This window comes from Macrobrachium rosenbergii, chromosome 45, assembly GCF_040412425.1.
Source record: "Macrobrachium rosenbergii isolate ZJJX-2024 chromosome 45, ASM4041242v1, whole genome shotgun sequence".
NCBI classification, from domain to species: Eukaryota; Metazoa; Arthropoda; class Malacostraca; order Decapoda; family Palaemonidae; genus Macrobrachium; species Macrobrachium rosenbergii.
In genome coordinates, this window is record NC_089785.1 from 32,113,772 (window position 1) to 32,138,823 (window position 25,052).

At 39.6% G+C, this 25,052-nt stretch overlaps 1 protein-coding gene across 3 annotated transcripts in view; it reads right to left on the reverse strand.

The window, feature by feature from the left end:
• Positions 1-2,446: 2,446 nt before the first annotated feature.
• Positions 2,447-25,052, reverse strand: part of LOC136829877 (uncharacterized) — a 79,262-nt gene continuing 56,656 nt past the window's right edge. For 2 of the 3 annotated variants that reach the window (XM_067088942.1, XM_067088944.1), the window contains 8 exons: positions 17,533-24,604; positions 17,060-17,296; positions 13,689-14,105; positions 8,687-8,923; positions 7,923-8,092; positions 7,020-7,203; positions 4,746-4,905; positions 2,447-4,143 (listed from right to left, as the gene is read on the reverse strand). In XM_067088942.1, coding sequence (XP_066945043.1) covers positions 3,896-4,143; positions 4,746-4,905; positions 7,020-7,203; positions 7,923-8,092; positions 8,687-8,923; positions 13,689-14,105; positions 17,060-17,296; positions 17,533-24,604 — 8,725 coding nt within the window. In that variant the 3' untranslated portion in view covers positions 2,447-3,895. The remainder of the gene's footprint in view (positions 4,144-4,745; positions 4,906-7,019; positions 7,204-7,922; positions 8,093-8,686; positions 8,924-13,688; positions 14,106-17,059; positions 17,297-17,532; positions 24,605-25,052) is intronic. The other variant, XM_067088943.1, reaches the window with a different exon arrangement.

A 25,052-nucleotide genomic window follows, 5' to 3' on the forward strand; every position in this document is an offset into this window, starting at 1 on the left:
TGCTCAGAAGCATTTGACTAGGTATTTCATTCATGTTAACTCTGTTCATTAATGTACTGAATATATTTACAGTGTATGTTTACTTTGGGATAAATTTGCAGTAAAAGGATAAACGAAGATCCTTTCAACAATGGTTTGAGGAAGTTATTACAACAATGTATGATTGTCTTGGAAGTTTAATGAAAGACATGCAAAGGTATGTACTGTAAAATATTCTAATTTTCAGTAGGCATTTATTGTTTTCAGAGAAAATGATTACCAAGGATGGTTTCCAAGGTGAAAGCTTTCAGGTTTGCATGTAGTTTATAGTAATTTCATTTCCCAACTTGAAGAAAAATATGACCATAATTTCAAGGTTTGTTTGCAAGTTTCTGAAAAGGTCACAAGAGCTACGTCAGTGTCTGACTTCCGGTCGTGGTCAGACATCCAAGTGCTGACTAGACTTAGCTTTAGTTCACTGATAGAAAAATGAACAATATAGCAAACATAACAACTGGTTCAGTACACACTGGAATAAGCACCTGGATGTAGTTGCTTCATAATTATCGTGTTTTATACCCTCTGAATAAGAGCCTCCAGGCATATTACATTGAATACACAACCTCTTTGCTATTCAGTTTTTGTTCATCTTTGATCACACAGGATTACAATATGGTCTTCGTCAAGCGCTTCAAACATCATTCTGACTCGAGCTAATTATTACTATGTGGCAAAGTTTCTTCTTAAATCATTTGCTTGATTATATGCCACCACCATTTTCATTTGTATATTGCACAGTTTATGGGTGTATATTTTTGTACATGGTGTGCGGGTAATCATACTCAAGATTTAGCAGATTGTGCCCCTGCTCTGACAGCTTTTCAGGCCCCATTTTGACCAGATGTTTCTCCCTCCTAATTTCCAGTTTCTTTATTGTCCTGCATAAGGCATCTAGCAATTGCCCAACCCAGTGTTGCTGATGTAGCAAACATTAATGGCATCATTCTGCTGAATACACCATATTCTGTTCCATTTCATTGGTAAATCTAAAATCCTAGTGCTTTTCAGAAAAGTATTAGGAATCTTAAAAACCTTTGTTCAGGAACTGGTTCTCTCACCAGCATAGAAAGAAGACAAAACTGATGTGCTTTTATCACTCTGGCACAAACTACATGACATTTTTGTATATTATCCTATTGGATTAAATTGTTGCAAAGTCAGCAAGGTGACTTCAAGAGTTAAACAGAAATTTTTTTATGATAGTTATTTGCACGTCATGCAATATTCCTTCAGTAGTGAAGGTTTGCAACAGCAGTGCAGTGAGAGGCCAGACAGACCCTGCAGTCTTAAATATTTCATTCCTTTTCTCAGCCATCAAACTAATTTTTTTTTTTTATTCCAGTGTTCCTCTTTCTTCGAAGGACTAATCTTTTGGATCAGATATAGTATTCAGAAATATGAGTTGGTGGTCTTCTTTGACCAAATCAGAGTAGGCTATGGTATTCAGAATTTTAAGCATTTACAGTGAGTCCTCAACTTTAGCAAGTTTGAAGATAAGTGCTAGAGATTATTAAGAAATCCCAAAAGGTTTCTAAAAGAAATATTCAAATTGCCAGTGCCAAAATGTGACATGACTGCCTCCTTGCTAAGTACTGGTAACTAATTCCTTGCCAAAGACAGAGTAGTTACAGTTAGGTAAAAGCAAATCCTAGGCTCGCTTGGTTAAATTTACTATTATGTAGCACAAATTTCAGCGAGGGAATGAATTTGTATTTCCTCTATTAACTGACTATATTTTCTTTACATTTTCTCATTTAGGTTAATTATATGTGTCTGCCGACTGGTAGTGTTCTTTTTGTTGATACTACTGTACTGGCTTCGTTGTGACAGCACTGAACATGTACAGGTAGTCCTGGGTTATCAACTGGGGTTCCATTCCAATGGCGTGACGATAAGCGAAAATCGCCGATAACCAGAGATTAGCACCTCTGTTAGGTACGTATTGGCGCCAATACCCAATTATCGGGGCCAATAAGGGGAAATCAGCACCAAAAATCGCTGATTTTCGTCGCTAGACAAGTGCCATAAAACCAGATCAGTGATAACTGGGGACTGCCTGAGTTTCATATGGGCGCAGTAAGCTGATAGGTTATTCACACTTTGTGTATTGTACACAATCTAGAGATGATTATAGTTTGGACTGTACAAAACTGGTTGCTCTATGGTTATGTACATATGTGCAGATACCATGTACGGTATTATGTCATTTCATGCTTGAGAGATTTGAATACACACAAACTCTATGATACAAAGGGTTCCTGGAACTAGTCCCTGGGATATGACGGGCCAACCGTATCTAAAATGATATGTATGGTCATTGTGCTGTATGGTGGAATACCAGGTACACAATAGTAGTTTTTAAAATCATTAGGAAGCTTTAAAAGAAAGAAAATGAAAATGAAAGCAATTGAAAAAAAATTTCCTTTAATCATAAATCATATATTTAATCATCAGAAATAACACTTCTTGTGTTACACTATAAATTATCATTCAGAATACCTACAAACTAAAAAAGTTCAAATACTCAAAACATTGCATAAAAAATTATATGAAATACTTCATGTACATCTATACAAATACAAACTGAACTCTTAAAAGTTAAAAAATAAACAAAATATACATTAATAAAGTAAAAGAACATATTTACATTTTCAAGCTCACTCCAGTTACTTCCTTTCTTAGCAACGTGCAATTACTTGTCAAACAAACAAACTATATTAGTGTTGTTTTTGGTGTCAAAGAATGCCCTTTCACATGTTCAAGTGTTGTGCAAATTCGATCTTGGCTTGCTCAAGGAATGAATGACTACAGCCTAAAATGTGTATCACCACCATATTGCAAATCTGCATTTTACTGGCTGTCTTCCTTTGTCATTTTGTCCCATAATAAACAAGGATTTCAAATGGCTGCAATGAGAAGTTTGGACCACTTATTGGTCTGCATTTGAGGATAAGCAATATTATTAGACTGTGGACAACTTACCATGATGTTTACAAGGTTTTACATGGAAGTGAATGTATTATTCTTCCTATGTACTATTTTTTATCACAGAAATATCTGGCAGTCTAAAAATTATGAACTAATGGTACAAATTTTTTGTACAAATATCAGTCTGGGTTGAAAGTGATTACACTTTTTTTCCAGCTACACACACACACACACACATACACACACACCCAATTAATGGAAGGGTTACTGATAATCAATGTATGACAAACCAATATTAAATCAATGCTAAACCTGTGTCCACTGAACCTCCAAATTTATTATGCTTAATTATAAACAAGTGAGAATTTCAGCACAAATGACCAGCTAAAATGTTAGGGTAAATTTTTCCTTTTTCCACATCAACAGAAATTATAAAATGGATTATTTTCCCCCTCTCAACATATTTGAACAAATGTATTGTGAACCTCCAGAAGCCAGCTTTATAAAGCACAGCCATTATTAACCAATGACAATTCACATGTATTCAAGATCATTATTTCCATACTTCTATGTGGCTCACATAATCTCATACTTTATGTACTTTATATTCTGAGATTGGGCAAAATTCTGGTATATTCACCAAAGTCAAACCAATAAACCAAGGACTTTTCCAAAAACTGAGCCTTAACATCATGAGAAAAAGGTATCCAAGGTAATGTTTGTATCATCAACAGTACTATGTACAAATTTTCTTCTCATGACCCATGAAATTTCATATTTTTTTACATTCTGAACTTCCAGGTAAAAAATATAAGTAGGTTATCACTGCTACCTTACAGAGGTGAATATTACACACCATCTAAAGAGTCCCTCTGTAAAGTTTTTTTTCCTTTTTGTAAATAGAGAATTCTACAATCTCCCTGCACTTCTATTTCTTGCCCATTTTTTGGGGTGACGAGGTAGTGGGCTGAGATGTCAAGGAACTTGGGAGGACATACTGTAGCTGTTGACCAGCTGAATAAACTGTGGTATAAACATAGCCAGGGTAACGGAACACTCCTGGCGTTACGCCACTCAAGCTTCCTAAAGCTGCCTGTTGTTGAGTGTTAGTTCCTTGTTGGATCACCATTCCACCTGGAACGGTCATTGTCCCTTGTGTCTGTCCAGAGGCATAGGCTGAAAAATCATTGGGATATATACAGAGGGAATATCATGATAAGTTTTCATATAAATATTTTAATGGAACAGTATTCTTCATGGATTTTGATCTTACTTTCGTACCACAAGATGAGATTTTCACTTTTAAAAGTACTTCCCTTTCAGTAAAAGACACAAAATTTAGAAATCTTTATGTTTCTGAAATACAAACCTCATATTTTACCCATGCTATACTGCACCATTGCATATAGTATGGCATGGGTAAAACAAGTGGTTTGTGGGGACACTGAAGTTGACTGGTGGCATATCAGGCAGAAAATTTAGGTATACAGCATTGACGTAGAAGCACAGTAGTATAGACATATTTATTGTTAAACTGCATTTCCTTTTACAATTTTGTTTCATACAAAGAAAATATTTGCATCAGCAACAAAGGACAACAATCATCTCCACTTCGTTATAATCTGAATACATTAACAGACAGGTAAGTTGATATTTATAACAGTGTACATCAAACTCAGGTTCCACTTTGTAAGGCTGTAGGCAGAAATAATTCACCTTGTACTTAAGATCCAATAATACAAATATATCTGATAAACTTTGTCCATATAGTCACTTACCATAAGTCTGCTGTGGCTGTTGGGCATATATTACAACTGTTCCTGGAGCAGTGTAACTGTAATGTGTATACCCAGGGTACAGTTTAAGGGCTGCTAATGGGGGAGGAGAGCCAGGAGGTGGTGGGGGAGGAGAATCGTCATCCCCGTCGTTAACCTTGTACTGCAAATAAACACATTCCTTAAGGTGGAATCACATGTCCAGAAAAAATGTTCAACACTGGAACCAGTTAGTTTTGTCAACAAACAGCATTTAAATATTTAATAATTGGTACTGAACACTTTACAGTAAAACATAAATTGATCCTCACTGGAATTAAAGATATGATTTTATTTAAAAATTACTTTAATTTTTTATATATACCATTACTTGTAATAAGCCCTTTTGAATGTCAGAGTCATCTCTAGAGCTCTAGTTTCTCTTCAAAAGAAATAAAAGGAAACAATAGTCAGCAAGTATGCAGCAGGCATGGGCAGGCCCTAATCTCTGGGCAATTCCAGTCTAATGTGTGTCAATGGGGACTCAGAGATGGGAACTCTCAAGCAATCAGGTTCCATGAAAAATTACAAATCAGTTTTTATGCAATTAAACTAATTTCTTTCATATGAGACCATTAATATAGAAATACCATACTTTTATGGCAAACAATCCATGATCACCAGTGTGGGTGCCTATTCCACCCCCAAAAAGTCAGTTGCTGCCCTCTGGCAAGATTATGTCCTCATTGCATGTTAGGGTTAATCCTGTGGACTGAATATTCACATTTATAACACTTTTGCATATGCTGCCTATTTCTCATACAGGAAGATGCAGCTAAGGGATGAGATTTAATTAACTATCATTCTTGGAGGTATCCTTTGAAACCTTGGCATTTTTAAAGGAAAGAGTGGTTAATGTTCTTGCAGCCGACAGAGACACTGGAATCTGACTCCATGTGCGAGGTACTACTGTTTTTCTTCTTTCAAAGAGAAACAAGTGTCTATAACAATGCTGTAGCATGAAAGGGAATATTTGTGTTTTTAAAAAAATCTAACTATATTCTTTCAAACATTCTAAGATCGCTAGGTGGGGTGAGTAGGAAATTCGTGCTGTGTCAAACATTTCACTGTTATGATTAAAAGTTTTGCTTTGTTAGAGCCTGCTCAAGTGAAATAAAAAATTTTTATTGATTTAAAGGTAATAAAAAAACATACTTGACTAAAAATATTTTCCATACAAACCTATTCCATTTTTATAAAAAAAAAAAAAAGAGATATGGTATAATTTTTGTCTGCCTCAGCCAAACCTGTTTCTCTGACACGTAGTCAGTGAGGGCATTTAGAACAGAATGGAACAGAATATAGAATTTAGGCCAAAAGCCAAGCACTGGGACCTATGAGGTCATTCAGTGCTGAAAGAGAAATTGACAGTAAGAAGGTTTTAAAGGGTAACAGGAGGAAAGCCTTTTGCAGCTGCACTATAAAACAATTGTTAGGAGAAAATGGAAAGTCAGATGGAAGCAAGAGAATAAGAACAGAGGTACAGCGCAAGGAATAAAAGAGGTTGCAGCTAGGGCCTGAAGAGACGCTGCAAAGATCCTTAAGCAATGCCTGGAGTGCACCGTGTGAGGTGAACTGACAGCACTACCCCTTATGGGGAGTGAGGGCATTTAAAAGGCCACCTGAATCAAAAACAACAGTATCACTGGACAGTACGGACAGCACAGGAGGAAGAAAGTGCAACAAACCTCCCCACTGTGCCAGCACCTTCGCCTTCAGGCCAACAAAATTACTAGTAACATATTAAAATACTTAATTTTCAAGGAACAAGTGGGTCCTGTAATTATGGTAAATTATTTTTCTCCAAAATGATGAATAGTTTACTGGTTATTGAACCTGCAGAGGCACTGAAAAAATCTAATCACATAACCTATAAATAACTGCTACAATGGAATATGGACAATAATCAAATGGCTTGAAATGCTATTCCTGGTGCACCATCCGCACAAATTTTAATTGTTAATGCATTCAACACCATTATGGTATGATTGTTATTTTATTAAGCATACAAATAGAGAGAATTCATTAAAAACAACCAAATTTTACTCAACGCTGTTTCTTTAGAAAACCAAGTACATTAAATGACAGACCTCCGGTAAAGCCATAAACAAGGGATTAACCTCGAGGGTGAGATTTAAAAGGATAAATACAGCTGGCAGTGCTGTATTCTTTTCCTGGCCACACCCGAGCGATCTTAGAATGTTTGAAAGACTATAAATTCACTTATGTGATACCTACCTCTTTGATAATTTTAACTTTAACTTTCCGTTTCTTGCGCAGTTTCTTTTCTTTAGGTTTTGCCACTTCTCCACCAGGTGGAGGTGGCGAATGTATTTCTTCACCACCAGACGGTGATGTCCCTTCGCCTGGCAAAATACCATCTGCAAATTTCACAGCTTTTGGATGGTATTCTTCTCGGTATCTGGAATAACAAATTACAGCAGACAAGAAATTAAAAGCATGCTTTCAGAAAAGTAGACGAAAGGAAAAAAAAATAAACTGAATACAAGAAAGAAATAAAATGTTTATGTATGCAGGAGTTGCATACAAACACCAAAACTGGACTAATGTTTGAGAAACTGTGCAAGACATATTGCGTATATATCAGAAACTGTGTGTGCGTATTTAACGTCTTTGGAATAATGTTTTCAATCATTTTAAATTCATCCAAGTAACTGACACAGAAGTCAAAAGAAAAATTGTGGGTAACAAGAGGATTCTTCAAAATGACTGAAACTGAAGAATATATTAAATGGACAAAGTTCTAGCAGCATTACTGTTTAAAAAATCTGTTATGTCATCAGCAGAGAAAGACAAAAACATGAAAGAACAACTTACATTATAGATATTGGAAAAACTTAATGAAGTGTTTGCAATGCACAGTATCTCAATGAAAAACTTGTGGAATAAAGTCTTTGGATGGAACGCAAAACATTTACCTATACGGTCGCCAAACTATTACAATATTTTGATGAATTAAAGATGACATTTCAAAACAGTATTATAATTTCTACAAAATTAACTCCACTTGCTTCACACATTGTCCCAGATTCTGCAGTATTCAATGTTCCAAGCTCAAAACCAACAGCCCATACATTTAGAGCATAACTACTAACATCTACTAAATTATTTTTCACATACCTATAGCTTGGGCTCATTAAAATACCCTTTTCTGCAGGGGGTAAAGGTACGGGAAGGCGACGCTTTTTCTTCAACAGGGCCTCTTCTTCATCCTCCTCTTCATCTTCCTCTTGCATTATTTCATACTCTGGAACTGGCGAGCCTATATTTGGCACCTCATAAATGGCCTCCTGACAACAGACACCAAGAGAGGATTTAATTATTGTACAACATTGTTTACTAAACTTTAACTGATGGTGTAACACCTCAGTCTTCTGTATTATCCACAATACCCCATGGGACTGATGTAAATTACAGTTGTACATAAACATAAATACAGCATTAGGATGACACCTAGAGGGTGTTGGGAAGTTCACCTTCATCTCCATCAAATGTAGTGGCAGCTCAAAAGAAATTTCTCTGCTAACTAATGCATATTTTGAGTTCACAATTTACAGCAAGCAACATATCAACTCTTCAAGTTCATTACTTGGGAAATCTTGAACTGAGTGTTTCATCATGAACTAGTTTTAGACCCACCAAACAACCTCCAAGAGTTCACATTGTGATAAAAGGTACTTTACGCCAAAGTAAAATTTAATGTCTTAAAATTTTAGTTTGTTGGAAATTAATTTCGAACACACCTTACTTGATACCAAAAAACAAAGGATCCAAATTAGGCTAAATGGCATGATAAAAATCTAATTTTTTCATTCATGAAATTCATTTTCTTTAATACAATTCTGGAATACTCTCAAAACTAAAATCTGGGAAATGAACCTTACCCTAATCAACACTTCATCCTCAGTGTCTGAATTTTGATTGTCTTGTTCTCTCTCTGGGCCACCTTTTCCTTGCTTGAGCTGATGTGCTGCCTTCTCCTTTTGCCGAGCTTCACGCCTCGCTTCTCTCTCCACTCTCCGCTTTTCCTTCCTCTCTCTCCGTTCTTCTCGTGCCTTTTCCTTTGCTGCAGCTTTTGTTTCCTGATCCACTGAGGACTCGTTAATGCTTGCCATCTGTTGCTATTAAAAGGGTATCAGTAAGTAACATTACTTGGTAGGAAACTGTGTAAGGTCCAGTGTTTTCAACAAATTTGTTCTCCACATAATTCAAAATAAATAATTCCACCTTATAAGGCCTAACCACCATGACTCAAAAGCAGAAAAGATGCCATCAAACAATATCATAATACGTACAATATTATAGATACTTTTAAAAAATTTTTGAACTGTAACCTTTAGCATGACTTGTTCACTACAAACCAATTACTTCCTTTGTTGCCTTGCTTCTGTGCAATATATATATTCAACAAGATCTAATATGCTGTAATCATAAAGAACAAACTCTTCAGGCCAGCCATTGTAAAACTGTGTTAACTAAGTGGTCTGGTTAAATTATTTATTAATAATAAACCTCTGCTTCCTGAAAACTGTTACGTAAATTGTACTACTGAAGATTAGAGGTCCTTGGTGTATATGCCCAGACCCACATGTAAAGCCTTGCTCCACTCCTCATCATGTAGCGTGACTTGAGTGAGTCAACATCACCATTCTTTCTAGGGGGGTTCTATTATCACTGTCGTTATATCTGTTCTTCAATTTACTCTCTGAATTTTTTTCCTTGTGTTTGTAGTAAGGAGGCAGCTCTTTCCCTGCCCTCTGTGTTTTCCTGTTCATTTTATCTATATTTTTGCACCTACCTGTAACTCTAGGTGTTTTAATTTTTGCATGTTAGTTAGTTATAAATGATTTGTTTAACCAGACCTCTGAACTCTTTTAGGGAACAAAACCACACTTACTTCTGTTATTACTTAGTTTTCCATTTCTTTGGTTCAACATTAAAATTCAGTAGCTTTGGTACTCGTAATGTAAAGTTTTTTTGAACTTTGTGATTCACGTTAATTCTTGGTAAACCCTCGTGAATTTTGTGGGGTACTACATGTTATAGTGCCTGAGCTCTGTTGTTTTTTATTTTATTTTTTTTTTCCATGACCTTCAGTCATGCCTCAGTTAGTTAGGGTCTGTCCTGGGCGGGGCAAATATATACATGTTAAGATTAGGTATCATAAAAATATTAACAGTAAACATGAACATGGGGGAAAAAAGATGGCATTTTCAAGTGCAAAAATTATAAGAGTATTACCAGTGTGAAAAACCCATTGGACATCACACCAAGTGCGTACAGTAAAATATATAACAAAAGCATAAAGCATTCCGGAAAATCAGGAACACATGCAGGCTCTGGCTTAGTTCTAGGTAGTGGATTAAAACCTTTCTGTGGATGTTCAACCTTCCCTGCCACATATTATTCGGTGTATCTTGCAAGATTGCACAAATCACAGAGTATAAAGCAGGGACAATGATGGACAACAAAGTCTTTTCTAAATGGATGTTATATAAAAAAATTACAACCATTTTAAAGAAGATTACTATCCATCCTTTGGTAACCTCACTAATTATCTTTATGTTCGACTACCCTTGACATTTTCATACAACCTATTAATTCAGCTGTAAGGTGTTATATGCTGCATGGCAATATATAATTAAACAAGCCAAACAAATCCTGAACTGGCACTTCATATCTCTGAAACATTTTTATCTAAAAATTTAAATCTGCTCAGATTTAAGAAAAAATTCTGTAAATATTTCACGAAGAGTGTACAGGACAGGCATAAGTGGTGAGTACTTGTCAAAATGATGGAACCCTTAAGAGGAAAAACGATTCGGCAGCATCAATGGTGATGGTGAATTTTTATTTATTAAACGATTAAGCTATGATTATCTGACTAAGTTTGTAGGCAGAAAGCAAGAAAACAGTTGCTTTCTCTGGTAGATCATACATGATGTGCAAGTCTATATGAAGTGAAATTCGAACAGTGCTTTTGAGTATCTTTCTTTAGTGTTAAGACTAAGAATAAATGGATGAGTAATCAAAAGCCTGAATACAGCCTGACTGTAGAAAAAAGAAGAGAGCAGTGCTTTAACTCCAAAGGAAGCAGAAAGACAAATCAGGGAATATAAACATACACGAGTTCCAAAACTGTGCATTTTGTGATTTAAACACTGAAATCATTAATTCTTCAGACATTTTGAAACTTAAATTTTTGTCTTTACTGCATATCATTTTACAAGAGGTAAGTCAATTTTAGGTCTGCCATAGTTTGCATATTGCACATGTCTATAATTTCACAAAATGAAAAAAGCTAAAAACTTCAAACTCTTCAGCAAGTCTTGACATACTAAGTAAGTCATATGCCCAAATGAAAGATGGAGTGTTGAGCTAAAAAGACTGCCTTGTGAAATACCAAGTATAATGGTAACTTTTACATGTACAATATCTTCAAGAATGCTTTTTTTCTACAAATGAGGAAACAGACTTTGGTAATGGTAAGCTTATTCATTTCATATATAATTATTTTTCAATAGCAATGCTGAAGCCATTAAATTTGTAAAGCTATGGAGTAATCACAAAGCTATTATATAGATAAATTTCTTGAAAAGTTATTGAAAGAACTTTTCAGAAGCTAAATGGCATGTGATGCAGAGACTTTAGGGTTCTTGTGACCTCTTCCAAGTACCTTATCCTACAAGCTGGTACCGTACTGTGCTCTTGCACTGTAAAGGTCAATCATTTATATATCCCTGCCAATCCCAAGCCCACACTAAATTGGAGGGCTGACTGCAATACTTGCTTATGCCCTGACTTATAAAATACAAATGACAGCTTGTTCACAATGCATCTTTATCTGATGGTGATTTTTTACCCTCCTGTTCAGTTCATAAACCTGACCACCCATGGTTCAACAGCATGCAAAATGCAAGGATGTAAGTGATATGGACACAAAGTCTCATAATGAAGTAATAGCGCAGAACTGTTATTAAAAGTTTAAGGCATACACGAGGACTACAGACTGGCTAGGAAATCAGACACCATGCACATGACAGAAGGGGTTTGGAGAACTCACCAAACATCAAACACCATAGAGAGAAAACCTGATGTATAAGTGTTAATGAAGATGATGAAGTAGGGTTGTTATTAATATCCATTTTTCAGCAAGTTGCTGTGGATGGGATCTTTAGTGAACCAAGACCTATTTTGTCCAGAGTTCCACAGGGTAGTCTTTTTGGTCCAATGGTTTTTTTTAGTGTATACAAGTGATATGGTTGTTCGCCTGGAAAACAAGATTGTTCAGTATGCCGATGATGCAACACTTGTGGGTACAGTAAAGTCTCCACTTATAAGGAATGAAGCCACCCCCAGCCTCAATCGGGCTATGGACCGGATCAGTGAATGGTGTAGTTGGTGGGGTATGAGGTTGAGCTCCAGTAAAACAATTGATTAGCAGATCTCGTACAGATTTCCCACGCCATCCTCCCCTTGAGGTGGATGGAACTTTGCTAACTTCTGTGAAACATCTAATGAAAGTTTCAGCAAATGCCGCACGAAAGTTAGGTATTGCTCATAAGGCCTCATATATTTATTAAGGCCTCATATATTTATAACAGTGATAAAATCCATGCAACCTGTTTTAGGTCATTTGTGCTTTCTTTACTAGATTACTGTTCTCCGTTTGGATGTCTGCTTCTGCCAGAAAGTTATCTCTTTTGGATAGAGTGGTATGTGGTGGTAGGTTTCTGTTTCCTAATAGCAGCAGTTATGACTTGGGCCATCGACGGATGGTCTCATTTGTCACTTTTTCATAAGTTGTTTCAACAGAGATTGTTCACATTCACAACTGATCCCTGATCCCCTTTACCTGCCAAGAGCAACCAGATTTGCTGAACTGCAGCACCAATATGCAGTAAATGTGCCTTGCTTTTGAACTTCTTAGTTCCAGAGATCTTTTATTCCTCACACTGTTGGACTGTGGAACAACCTCCCAGAGGATGTCCTGCAACTGGAACTTCAGAAGTTCAAGTGAAAATGCAATGCATTACTACCCTAATGCTGTTCTCCTTGCATTTTAATAAATTTTTATCTATTTATTAATTTATAATTTCTTTTTTCAATACGTGGGATCTCTTCTTTACGTATTTCCCTTTACCTCCTCTTACTTCTTAATACCACCATATTCTTTGGAAGCTTGAATTTCAAGTCACAACAGCTGCTGTGGGCTTGTTCCATATGAACAGGTTTCATCTTATGAAAATTAATAATAACAATAATAATTTAGGAAACTGAATCTGCAAAATTTCATGTTTTGAATACTCATTGAAGAGATTTGGCTTGATGACTTATTCAGATTTTGCTGTAGTTTCTATAAGAGTAAAAGAAAAAAAAAAAAAGGGGGTTTTCTTTTTCTTTAGGTCACATTAGCAATATTTGCTGCTTCTCGCAAATCAATTTTGGGAATGAATAAATTTCACACATCTAATAAGATGCTGTAATCAATGCCTTACCATAATGGCAAGACTTCATGTATCTTCAAGTGAAAGTAAAAAGCTAAGTGTAAAAATCCTTAATTATGATTCTGTTATGTATTTCACTTACAGTATGACTTTTATGAACTCCATTTTTCTCTTGTGGTAGTCTGCCATGTAGTGTTTTTGAGCCAAAATGAACCCCTTCTGAAATTTTTTTCTTCTGCTTTTCACATTTAAATATAATGACTACATTCCTCAAAAATCACACGCATTTCATACGCTACTAATATTGTGATACAGAGTATAAAATAGATATTGCAAAAATCCTATTTAAGGCAACCCTGTTTTACAGTGTTCAACTGCTGGCTTTGAGATTATTTTAAAAAGGACTTCAAAATATGGTTCTGTAGCGTAACAAACCTACCTGCTGTAAAAGGGAGATCAAATGTGCCACTGGCAGTCCAGCAGCATGAGTAGATGTGGTGGGAGTAACCGTACTAGTAGAGAGGGAATTTGCCTGAGTCGTTACCGAAGAGTGGGAGGGTAGCGGACCGACCGATGACGACGTCAAGACTGAAGCACCCGGCAGCTGAATTGACGACAGACTAGACAAGACTGAGGACACGGCAGCTGCCGTATCCTCGGCTGCTGATTTGCTCGAGGCGGTGGCCGCTGATGTCACCGGGGCGGGGACAGGGGTTGGTGAAGATCCAGACATGCCCACCATACCTCCTGTCACAACCTGCACTACCCCTCCCACTCCCATTACGCCACCACTGGACACTGGGATCCCTGATAGGACGTCAGTTCCCAACATCTGCATGTTCTCTGCTGGTACCACCTGAAAAGAATATACTATAGTATTACCTTATACTGAAGCAGATATTCAAGGATGACTGCATTCAACACATAATGTTATGCATATATTTTCTACATTTCATTCTTTAGTGTAATATGTAATGCTATAAGCCGACCCCTGGTATTCGAGGGGGGAATAGGGACCACAACCACCCTTGAACGCCAAAAATCCGTGAATACTTGAGAGCCCCTCTGAAAGTGCCTGTAACTGCCTATTTTAATAGTTCAAACACCAAAGACCTTCTCTAAAAATGCTTACAACTGCTTATTTTAATAGTTCAAACACCAAATATATCTTAAACTATCATCCTAAAACATTTAGTTATGAAAATATGAAAATACAATAATTAGTGAGTATTGCTCTAAGAAAAAATCCGCGAATAGGTGAATTTTCCTCGAATAATTTGGAGATACATTCCACTGAAAAATTCGTGAATAGGCGAAGCCACGAATGTTGAAGGGGGGGTCGACTGTATACAGCAATATCAGAACTGTATGTGGTATGGTATGTCAAATCAGCACACCCAAGGCCTAAAGACCTTATTACACTGTCCAAAGCACAATGGAAGCTGCATGAATTTATACTAAATCAGGTAACTAAACAGTTAAACAGTATTACTGTACAACAGTTTTTCAAGTTACTGAATTTCGTAAACTTTACATCTAATCATAATATTTTAAACATTAAAAACCAGGTCAAGACAAATATATAAGCTTGTGTAATAATGTGAAAGAAAGTCTAAGGAACTGTTGTACAGCAATGCCTCTGACACGAAACTGTGTTTGTAAGTAAGTTGGTGGGACTACGATATTTGCTACTTGAGGTTTTAACCACACTGAAGAAGACTGCTAAAACTATACAAACCTGAGGTCCTTTACATTAGGAATTACTTACGGCGAAGCTGGACACGGCTGTTAAACTCTTGAACAAGGTGGTTAGGCGGTAACTACCGTCAGGTAGGCGGGGAATACCTACCTGCCCAGATGTAAACATTCCAGTTTGCCTTTCAGCCCAGGTTCAGATTGAGGGGTGGCATGAGGTGGGCATAAAATGTAATGTAAAGGACCTCAGATTTGTATAGTTAGGAAAAATACAATTTACTTTTAAAAATTGTGATTTGTTCTGATTAGGAAGACTCACTGGTTGGAGGGAGGAATCTGAGCAAGTCTCTTGAACTGACTGGAGTTCAGCACATCTGGGCTACTCCTGGTCGAAAGAGCGAGGAGGAGTACCATGCCTCTGAGATATTGATCGGAGTGTAGGAACTGCAAGATCAAATGTCAGATACCGGACCTTTTCGCATGAGTGAGGAAATGTAGCTCATTCGAAATAGGCTAGGAAGAACCTAAGAGTCAGAGGCAGTAAGGAAAACCTGAGATAGGGTTACCTTTATTGCCCGTCTCCCCTTCCTAGAGGAAGGAGTGGAATTGCTTCTATGATTCTAGAAGAAAAATAGAACTGGTGCTCGGTGTCTAGTCTTACCACATCAGACGCCTGATCCAGCAAGTATTGGTTTGAGTCCTATTCTCATCCTGAAGGAGGAGAAGTAGGAGGAAGGGGAAGGAAGAGGAGAGGCCAGTCACTCTCAGTATCCTTCTTGCTTCCAGAACCAACACCTTAGGCGAGATGCTACAATTCCTCTTGAAGGAGCCAGGTAGGAAACACAACTTGTTGATTAGCCACCACAAGGCCAAGGAAAAAAGGTTCCAAAGGCCTGTGGGCAAGACCACAGGAAGAAGACAAGTGTGTGATCTATGAGACCACATCTTGCTTCCAGACTGACAGAAATTTCCGGAATGCGAGGGTAGACCTAGTCACTGACTTCGTGAGCTCTCAGGTGGAAAGTACCAGTATCGTCATCGCCAGCTGCCGAGTACCTCCTTCGATCGCTTCACATCATCACCCAGACCACAAATTTCCAGAAGCCTAACTTATGGGCTGGTTAAATGACCCATTCTCAAGAACCTAGAATTATTCACAAACTTGCAAATTTACAGGGGGCTGACACCCCTAACCTCACAAATTTTGGGGGGATAACTTGCAGCTGGAATGCATTGGGAAGACTGCTTCAAATGATGAAGGGAAAGCAAATGTGGTGTTCAAAGGCAAGAATATGGGTGTGGATGGTTTACATACAATGACAAGTAAGGCAATCAGTTACAAAGTGAGAGAGGACAGCCATCAAGTAGATGAAGTGAAAAGCCAATTTGTTTAGATGAGAGCAGCTGAAAAACAACTTAATGAGCTGACCAGAATGTATGCAAACTTGATAAAGGAAGGGATATGACTGAAAAGAAAAAAAAATGCACAACTGTAATTTACATAGGAAAAGGGGCTGTACTATTGTCATAACTGTCGAGTACTGACACTGCTTAAGCAGGCCATGAAAGTGCTGGTGAAGGTATTGAAAGGCTAAAAAAATGTTAAATACAAATTGGAGACTCGGGGCCTAATAGGATGAGAACTACGAGACAGGAGGCACAGGAGTGACTTGTGGAAGTGAAAGCAGAGAGACAAGTGACAATTTCACAAGCCCTTTGTGATGCACGGCATTGGAAGTAACAATTACAATGATGATACAGTAAGATGGGATGAGGTGCAGGTGGTAAGAAAGATTATAAATAAGGCAGTGGCAGGATAACCAATAAGAAGTCCCACAAAATCACAGGTCACAGATTAAAATCTAGGACTCATTTTGTATATCTAGGGGAAAGCCAACATAAAAATATTGGTGATGATATGAAAAATGCAAATATCAGGACCTACACCAGGTGGGACTTCCATAAGAAATGCTCAAGATGGAAAAAACTGAAACTGTCAGCTGACAAACCTTGTACTGTACAGATAAAATTATGTAAAAGCAAAGACCATGATATAAATTTAAAGGCCTAATAATACCAACTTTTAAAATATATTTCAATGTCCAATGTACCAACCTGAATAACATTTCCAGTTTGAACAATCATGGGTGAAGGAGCAGTTGCAGTGCTGGGTTCCTGAGGTAAGACCTGTTGAACAATCATTGACTGGGGTGCAGTTGTTGTTGCTGGATCCTGGGGAAGGACTTGTAACATATTGCCAACCTGGATGACCCTTGATGAGCCTTCTGCAGTCCTGCCTTCGCCAGCAACACTATCACTGCTTCCTTCGTAAGCATACTGGAACTGATGGACCTATTTTCGGATGAAATTTGGTACTCAAATCACACTTTCTCCGTGATGTTACATTATACATCAAATATGTATTACTGCTAATCTTTTCAACTACTGTCCTTAACATACTTCTTGTAATGCACTGTAATGATGGCTCTAGTTACAATAAAAAAAAAGGTTGATTATAGTTTCAGTATAAGTATAATTCACATCCTACTTTATGTTATTGAAAACTGAAAATACTTGAGATATCTGACCTGCACTGGATGTGCTTGATAACCCCAATTATACATCTGAGGCTGTGAATGTGAAGGAGGCTGTCTTTTCTTTGAGTGGTCTTCAATACTGACTCCATGCTCTTGCTGAAGTCTTTCATCTAGCGAGAGCCGACGTGGAGAATTGTGAGGCGATGGTGAGGAAGAGTCAACTGGTTCTTTCTTAATTGTGAGCTCAGAATCGCTAATAGTAGAGTCAGCATCAATTTTCAAGGTTCCCTCTTTACGATCCCCCTTCTTTTTGTAATACTTATCATGAGGTGGAGCATCTTTGGGACTTGGAGGGCGAACTGGCCATCGTTCTGGGTCTTTATGATCTTCTCCCTGGTCTTTTTCCCATTTCCAGTTGTTCCACCCTCCTCTTTCATGCCGTTCATAATCGAAGTCTTTGCTTGGCGATCGGGAGCTACGAGGAGACCTTCGTGGAGACTTTCTGAGCGGAGATCTACGTCCAGGTGATCTACGAAGCGGTGACCTTCGAATGGGTGACCTCCTTATAGGAGATCTTAAAGGTGACCTTCTTAATGGAGACCTCCTGCCTGGTGACATCCTTCCCGGAGGTGATCTTGACCACCTTGGAGACCTTCTCAATGGTGATCTTCGAATGGGGGATCTGCTACCTGACCTGCGAATGGGGCTTCTGCTTCTGGACCTTCGAACAGGAGATCTGCTGGTTGACCTGTGAGGCCTTCGCAAAGGAGACTTACGGAAAGGAGACCTCCTCGGAGATCGAGATCGTACTGGGCTCCAGCGACGCCCAGGACTCCCCTTCTCTCTTCCAGGAGAATACCGAGGTCGACCATCTGGGCTTCTGAATGGACTTCTCCAGCCTGGGCTACCCACCCTTTGCCTTTCTGGGCTCCAGCTTGGACTTCTCCTTCCAGGACTGTGACGTCGAGAAGCCCATCTTTCTGGGCTCCTAGACCCTGGGCTACGACTTGACCTATACTCTTTCCTAATCTTACGGCCCCCAGGTGGACTAGGATATGGTCTTCGACCAATAGCCTCTGGAGATGGTGGTCTTTCAGGACTCCTACTACTTATTTTTTCTCTATAACTGCCCCTAAACTCCCGCTCTCTCTGAGGAGACCCCATACGAGGTGGTGGGGACCTGACTGAATTATCCTTTTCAGGTCCTTCAGGTGTTCTTGGTCCCTGAGAAACTGGGGCATGTCCTTTCTCTGGACTTCCACTGTGTCTTGAGTCTGGACTAGCAAACCTGTCCCCTTTTAAAGGAGTAGGGCTGCGACTATATCTTTTTGGAGACCGTCTATCTTTGCCACCTCTGGGCCCAAGGTTTCGTGGAGGAGGTGATCTTCCATCACGAGGCCAACGACCTGCCCTACGGGGGCTTCCAAACTCTCGTCTTCTACCCCTTTCGGGACTGCCCCTGAACCTCCTATATTCAGGTGACATCCTTCGCTTTCTAGGAGGAGAACGTCTCCCTCCCATTCTCCTCGGTGACCAACTACGTGACCTCGAATCCCTTGACCTTCTGGGAGACCTTGTTCTTTTAGGAGAACGGTTCCTTTGGGGTGACCTGCTTCTTACAGGTGATCTATTTCTTGTAGGTGATTTACCTTTATACTGACTCTTGGTGCCTTTGGGTGATTTACTCCTCTCACGGGAAGGACTTCTCTCGGGGGACAAGTCCTTCTGGGGGAGGGATTTGCTTCTTTGTGGGGACTTCTTTTCTACAGATCGTGATCGTGAGCGTTTGAAATTTTCTACGTCCTTGGACTCATCCATCTGCATTTCTTTATTATTTGCATCTGCTACCTTTGGAGACCCTGGAGGAGATTTACTTGGCTGAGCTATCAGAGAACTTTCTTTGAACGAATTCCTGTCTTCAGGCCTAGTATCCTCACTACCAAAATCTACTTTATCGTCATCCTCATCTCTACCCAAATCTAAAGCTATTTTTTCTTCTTCCTCTTCATCATGATCAAATTCTGGTAACACAGATCCCTTCTGGAGTCTCTTTATAGTTGTCTGTTTGGATCCACCTAAGCGGAAGGTAATTGGCATTGATCTGGTACTCTTGACCTTGTCTTCACTTGCAACATCATCAACATGCCCCTCATCAGCACTTTTCTCAACCCATTTAGTTGGCAATATATCTGATTTGAAAGAAAGTCCACCAGCTTTTTCAGAATCAGAACCCTTTGTTTCCATTTCTGAAGGCTCAGATTCAGATGCCACAGTTCCTGAGGGAAACACAGAAGCCTTTGCTGGTTTATTGATCTCTACGCCTTCAGTGTCATAAGACCTTGTTAACGAGTCTTTTCTACTTGATACTGCTGGGAGTACAGGAGGGACTGATGCTCCTGATGCAGAAGCAAACAGGGGAGTAGTACCTAGTGTAGGAGTTGGTACTTTATGTGCTAAGAATGATGGTGGTTGGACAGGTGCAACTGGCACTGCAGCAGGAACTGGCATGGGTGTGGCTAGTTTAGTAACTTCCAAATCACTACTATGAGGAGGACCTGATGGCAGAGGTATCCCAGCTGGGGGCAAAGAAATTCCTTTCAAATCTGCCAGAAGTTCTCTCTTGGATGCTCTTTTTGCCGGTGGGACAGGAATACTTTGTACTGAAAGAGGAAGGGGAATCTCCAAGCCTGGAGAGTGAGAACGTGGGGAGTTGTCAGGAGATGAAGAAGTTGGACTGGCAGACATAGACATGTTGGAAGGACTATAGCGATCACTTGCAGTGTGAGCCTTTTTAGGAGGATCTTTCTCTTTGCCTACTGGGGGGCCCCCGGGAGGGTAAGGAATATCATCTAACTTCACTTCCACATTTTTCTTACTTTTCCCTTTTTTCTTGGATGACTTGGTTTCGTTAACTTTTGCTAAATCTGGTTCTGATGATGGACTGGAAGTGGGGCTCATATCATAATACCCAGAAGTATTACTGGTTGCATATCTTGTGCTCATGGATGTCTTCTCATCTTCTTCTACATCTTCAATGGTGTGGCTCGGTGAGGATTCTTTTGATTTCCAAGACTGGCTGGTGTTGGATTCTTCTATATCCCAGACACTTCTCTTCTTAGATTTCACTCTTCCTTCTTCGTCTTCAGACAGATCTTCATTGGATTTTCTCGATCTTTCTGGAGACGAAGAAGGCGACGGAGATGGTGCTGGTGACGGCAATCGTTTTTCTCTTCTTGATCTTGGATAGTCCTCTTTAGTGTCCTCAATTATGGTCGGTTCCTCATCTGGAATATGCTCGATTGATTTTATGTCATCATCACTTTCATCAGATATAGTTCTAGCAGGAGAACAGGAGAGAAAGCCCTCTACTTCTTCAATATCCTTCTCTTTGTTCCTCCTCCTTTCATAGCCTCCTCTTTCTTGTCTTTCCTTCCGAAGATCCCTGCCTTCTTCGAGAGCCTCCTTACGTTCATACCTCTTTTCCCTGATGAATTCTCTGTGTACCTCATAGTCCTCATAATCTTCATTCCTTTCATACATCCTATCATCATTTCTCTTTTCCTCATAATCAATTCTTCTCTCTCTGTAGGAATCCCTTCTGTCTCGAAAATGGAAGTTTCTGATAAAACCTCTTCCTCGGCCACGTCTCTCATACCCTCCGTGACCTCTGAATCTCCCTCGGTGATCTCCAAAGTCATCTCTTCTCCAGTCACCTCCCCTTCCTCTGAAATATCCACGACCTTCCCTGTGATAATTGAATTCTCTTCTATCATCAAAATTATTTCTCCTGTCATAATCGCCCCTCCTGTCTGGGGTAAAGTCCCTCCTCCTCCGGTCCATATGTTCTCTTTCTGGTGAACTCCTATCCTCAGAATCTCGTCTACCAGAATAATCTCTATGCCTCTCTTCACTGCCATCTCTGCTATCCCCTGAGTGCCTTCTTTTTCTCTGTGAATGCCCTCCCATGTCACCCTCTTTTACGTCGATGACAGAAGAATCACTTTCGTTGTTCACATCAGAAACATCGACTTTTCTGTCGCTTTTCTTGGCCTCTTTCTTGGATGTCTTTTTCTTTTTTACTATTTTCTTGCCCTTCTTTTTAGCTTTCTTTTTGGCTTTCTTTTGCTTCTTTTTGGCTTTCTTCATTTGCTTTTTTAATTTCTTTTCAGCTTTGTCTTTCTTTTTCTCTTGGTCTAATTTTCCCTCAGTATCTTTCTCCTCTTCCTCTTCTGCCATATCCACTTCAGGTATATTTTCATCCTGATTCTCTTTTTCTTCATCCCCTGACTCTTCTGAATATGACTCCTCTCCCTCTTCCAATTCATCCTCTTCTTTTTCAGCAACTTCAGGAAGATCCCCATCTTCCTGTGTTCCTGACTCGTCTTCCTTCTCGTCTGGCTTCTCTTGCAAATCCGACGCTCCACCAAGAATTTCTAAAAATGCTTCGTACTCCTCGTTGAGTCCCTCTGGGAATGATTTACCCGACGCTTCATTAACTTCTCCGCTTTCAGCATTATTTGTGTTATCTGATGAAACTAATTCACTTTCTTCGGGGTTAATGCACTCTTCTAAGTCGGCCATCTCTTCGGTTTTTGACAGCGTGGTCATGGTTTCATCTTCTCCACCTACCTCGACAACTTTACCTTCGCCTTCATCATTATCTGAATCCCATCGAGATTTTGTGGTAGCCTGGGTAACCTCTTCCTCTTCACCTTCTTTTACTTTAGGTTCTGGCAAAACTTCCACAACGTTCTTTTCCGCTGCCTTGTGGCGACTGTGAGACTTTTTAGATTTCTTTTCAGATTTTGACTTTGGAGCTTGCTCCTCTTTCTCTTCCACTACTGTCTTAGTCTTAGTTGATGACTTACCTTCCAAAGTTTCAGGAAACCAGGCCCGAGATAGTTTACCTTTGTGTTTTTTATGGCGAGGGTAAACTGGTTTGGCAGTCCATAAGTCTTCGATAATCTCCCATATCTCTGCCGACTCTCTCATCCTTATTTCATTACGATTTGAATAGTGAGCATTAAATCTGTGATAATTAATTCCATAAGAAAGAGAAGGTCGTGTCTTAGTGTACTGTACCATCTTTCCTGGGTACTGTAATCTCATTCCATTCAGAGACTTGAGCTTTACAGGATATATTGGTTCATTCTGCATGCCATAATTGTCTATTTCTTCATCTCTGGGATCTTTCTTATCTCGACTGTAACCGCCATGAGACCGAAGTCTTTCTCTGCTTCGTGAACGGCGTCTCCTCTGTGCCTCTCTTATGGCTTGCTTCAAACTGTCAAGATCATAATTTTCAACATTATACTCCTTCCATGTCTTAGGTAACACTATGGATTTCTTTTTCACTTCTTCTTGTTCCTGTTTAGTTGTGGAGTCAGTTTTAGCCTCTTCGTCAGCTGTGGCACTTGGAACGTCTGCTTTGCCCTCACCCTCACCTTTATCATTTTCCTTCTCTTTATCCCATTCTTTGTCTTCTTTCTCTTTGGGTTTCCTTTCTCTCTCCTTCTCCCCTTTGTCCTTCTTTTTCTCTTCCCTCCCCCGCATTCTTGAGCGAACTTCATATTCTTCTAACTTGATCTTTGCTTGCTTTCCTCTATCTTCGAATTTCCTGAGTTCTTCTGGGTTATCTAAAAGTTTAGCAAGAGGTGCTAAGCCAGGCCCATAGGGACTAAACAGAACATTTTTCAGGCCTAAAGCCTCCTTGATGCGGGACTCTTCATTTCGAATCTGTTCAATAGAGGACATCTTCTCCTCCTTTTTCTTCTTCTTTGCTTGGATTAAAGCTTTCTTTTTCTCGGCACTTTCGTCGTCCTCTTCCAAGTTAGTGGCAGTGGTTTGCTTTGCCGTCTTTGCGAGAGAAAACGCATTCAACTTTCCTGAGTATGAAAGAAGTCTCTTTTTGGCACCATGCTTCCCCAATACTTTAGGCATAGCTTTCTTTACTGGTTTTTCATTTGCTTCACTTGCATTGCTTTCAGTGGCACCCTCTGTGGCTGGTTTAGCTATAGTTTCAGGCTGAGCAGGTTGTGTAGCCATACTGGAAAGTAAAACTTCTGATTCAGTAGGCACTGTTGTTGTTACTGCTGTGCCAGGTGGTGCACTCGCTTCTGATGCTTCTCCAACTCCCTGAGAAGCTGTTGGGTCTGAGTCTTCCTCTCTGGGCAATTCTGATGGCAAGGGAGTATCCATTTCTAGGGATGATGACACTTCTGGTGCGATTGCTGTTGAATCTGCCTCTACGGAAGGTATTTCACCGGGAGCCGTCTCAGTTGTTGTTGTAACAGTAGTTTCTGAGCTAACAACTATCTCATCTTTCTCTTGCGAATAGGATGGCTGGTGTGTATTGTAAGATTTCATCATGTTCGAAGCCTTATTTTTATTATGGTAATATGGGGCATTTGAGTGCATCATTGGTCTGAAAGGTCTATGCATTTTATTGCTGGGTCCTGGAGGGTAAGCAGGACCAAACTGAGGATTTCCATGAGGTGACCCATACTTCTGGAAAGGAGGAGGACGCATAAAATATGGTCCTGGAGGACCACAGGGTAGAGGAGGACCACCCGGGCCACCAGGAGGACCTAGAGGGCCAGGTGGCATACCAGGAGGACCATGTGGCATGCCAGGTGGACCAGTACCTGGAGGGCCAGGTGGCATACCAGGTGGACCGGTACCTGGAGGGCCAGGTGGCATACCAGGTGGACCAGTACCTGGAGGGCCAGGCGGCATACAAGGGGGACCAGTACCTGGAGGGCCAGGGGGCATACCAGGTGGCATACCAGGTGGTCCGTGTGGACCATGTGGACCATGTGGAGGAGGCTGACTGCTCATATGAAAAGGTGGCGGCATGGGGGGAAATCTGTTACCAGGAGGCTGTTCATGGGTATGAGGTGGGACAGGATGGTGGGTCTGAATTGGTGGGGGTGTCTGGGGAGGAGGAGCGAGGAAGGAATCGAAGATGGCCGATATCGACTCCTGAGCCTGTGAACTTGAGTGTGAAGAAGATACTGGTGGTGGAGGGGAACAACTCTGAAGATTCTCTTCTTGAGCAAAAATTGAAGATATTGATGGCTGCTCTTTCTCATCGTCATCTGCAGTGACAAGGCTTGGAGAGTACCTGCAGAGAAGAAACCCGTAGTTATTCATTTTGTTGGAACATTCATACCAATGTTTACACTTAATAATTTAATACAGTAGTGAAGTGCATTTCATGAGTCATAAGTTTAAAGTCGTAAGGAATAATGTAACAACCTTCCACACAAGAAATATACTATATATAAATAAGGTCTTTACATCACTCTACAGAACATCCCGTCAAAACTGTACCTTATTAACAAATCTATCGTATGGAAAGTTGCACTAAAATATACAGTATACCTTTATGACATTTTAATGAAATTCTGGGACAGTTTTTTTTTTTACCATCAGTTTCTGATTACCTCTTTTTACAAACGCTTCAATTCGTCTTTACTGTAACATCAGTGACCAACAGAATATTTACTTAAAGACATCGGGCTAAGTGTTCATCTTCACAGAGTATCCAAATGTAGCCAGGTGTTTCCATA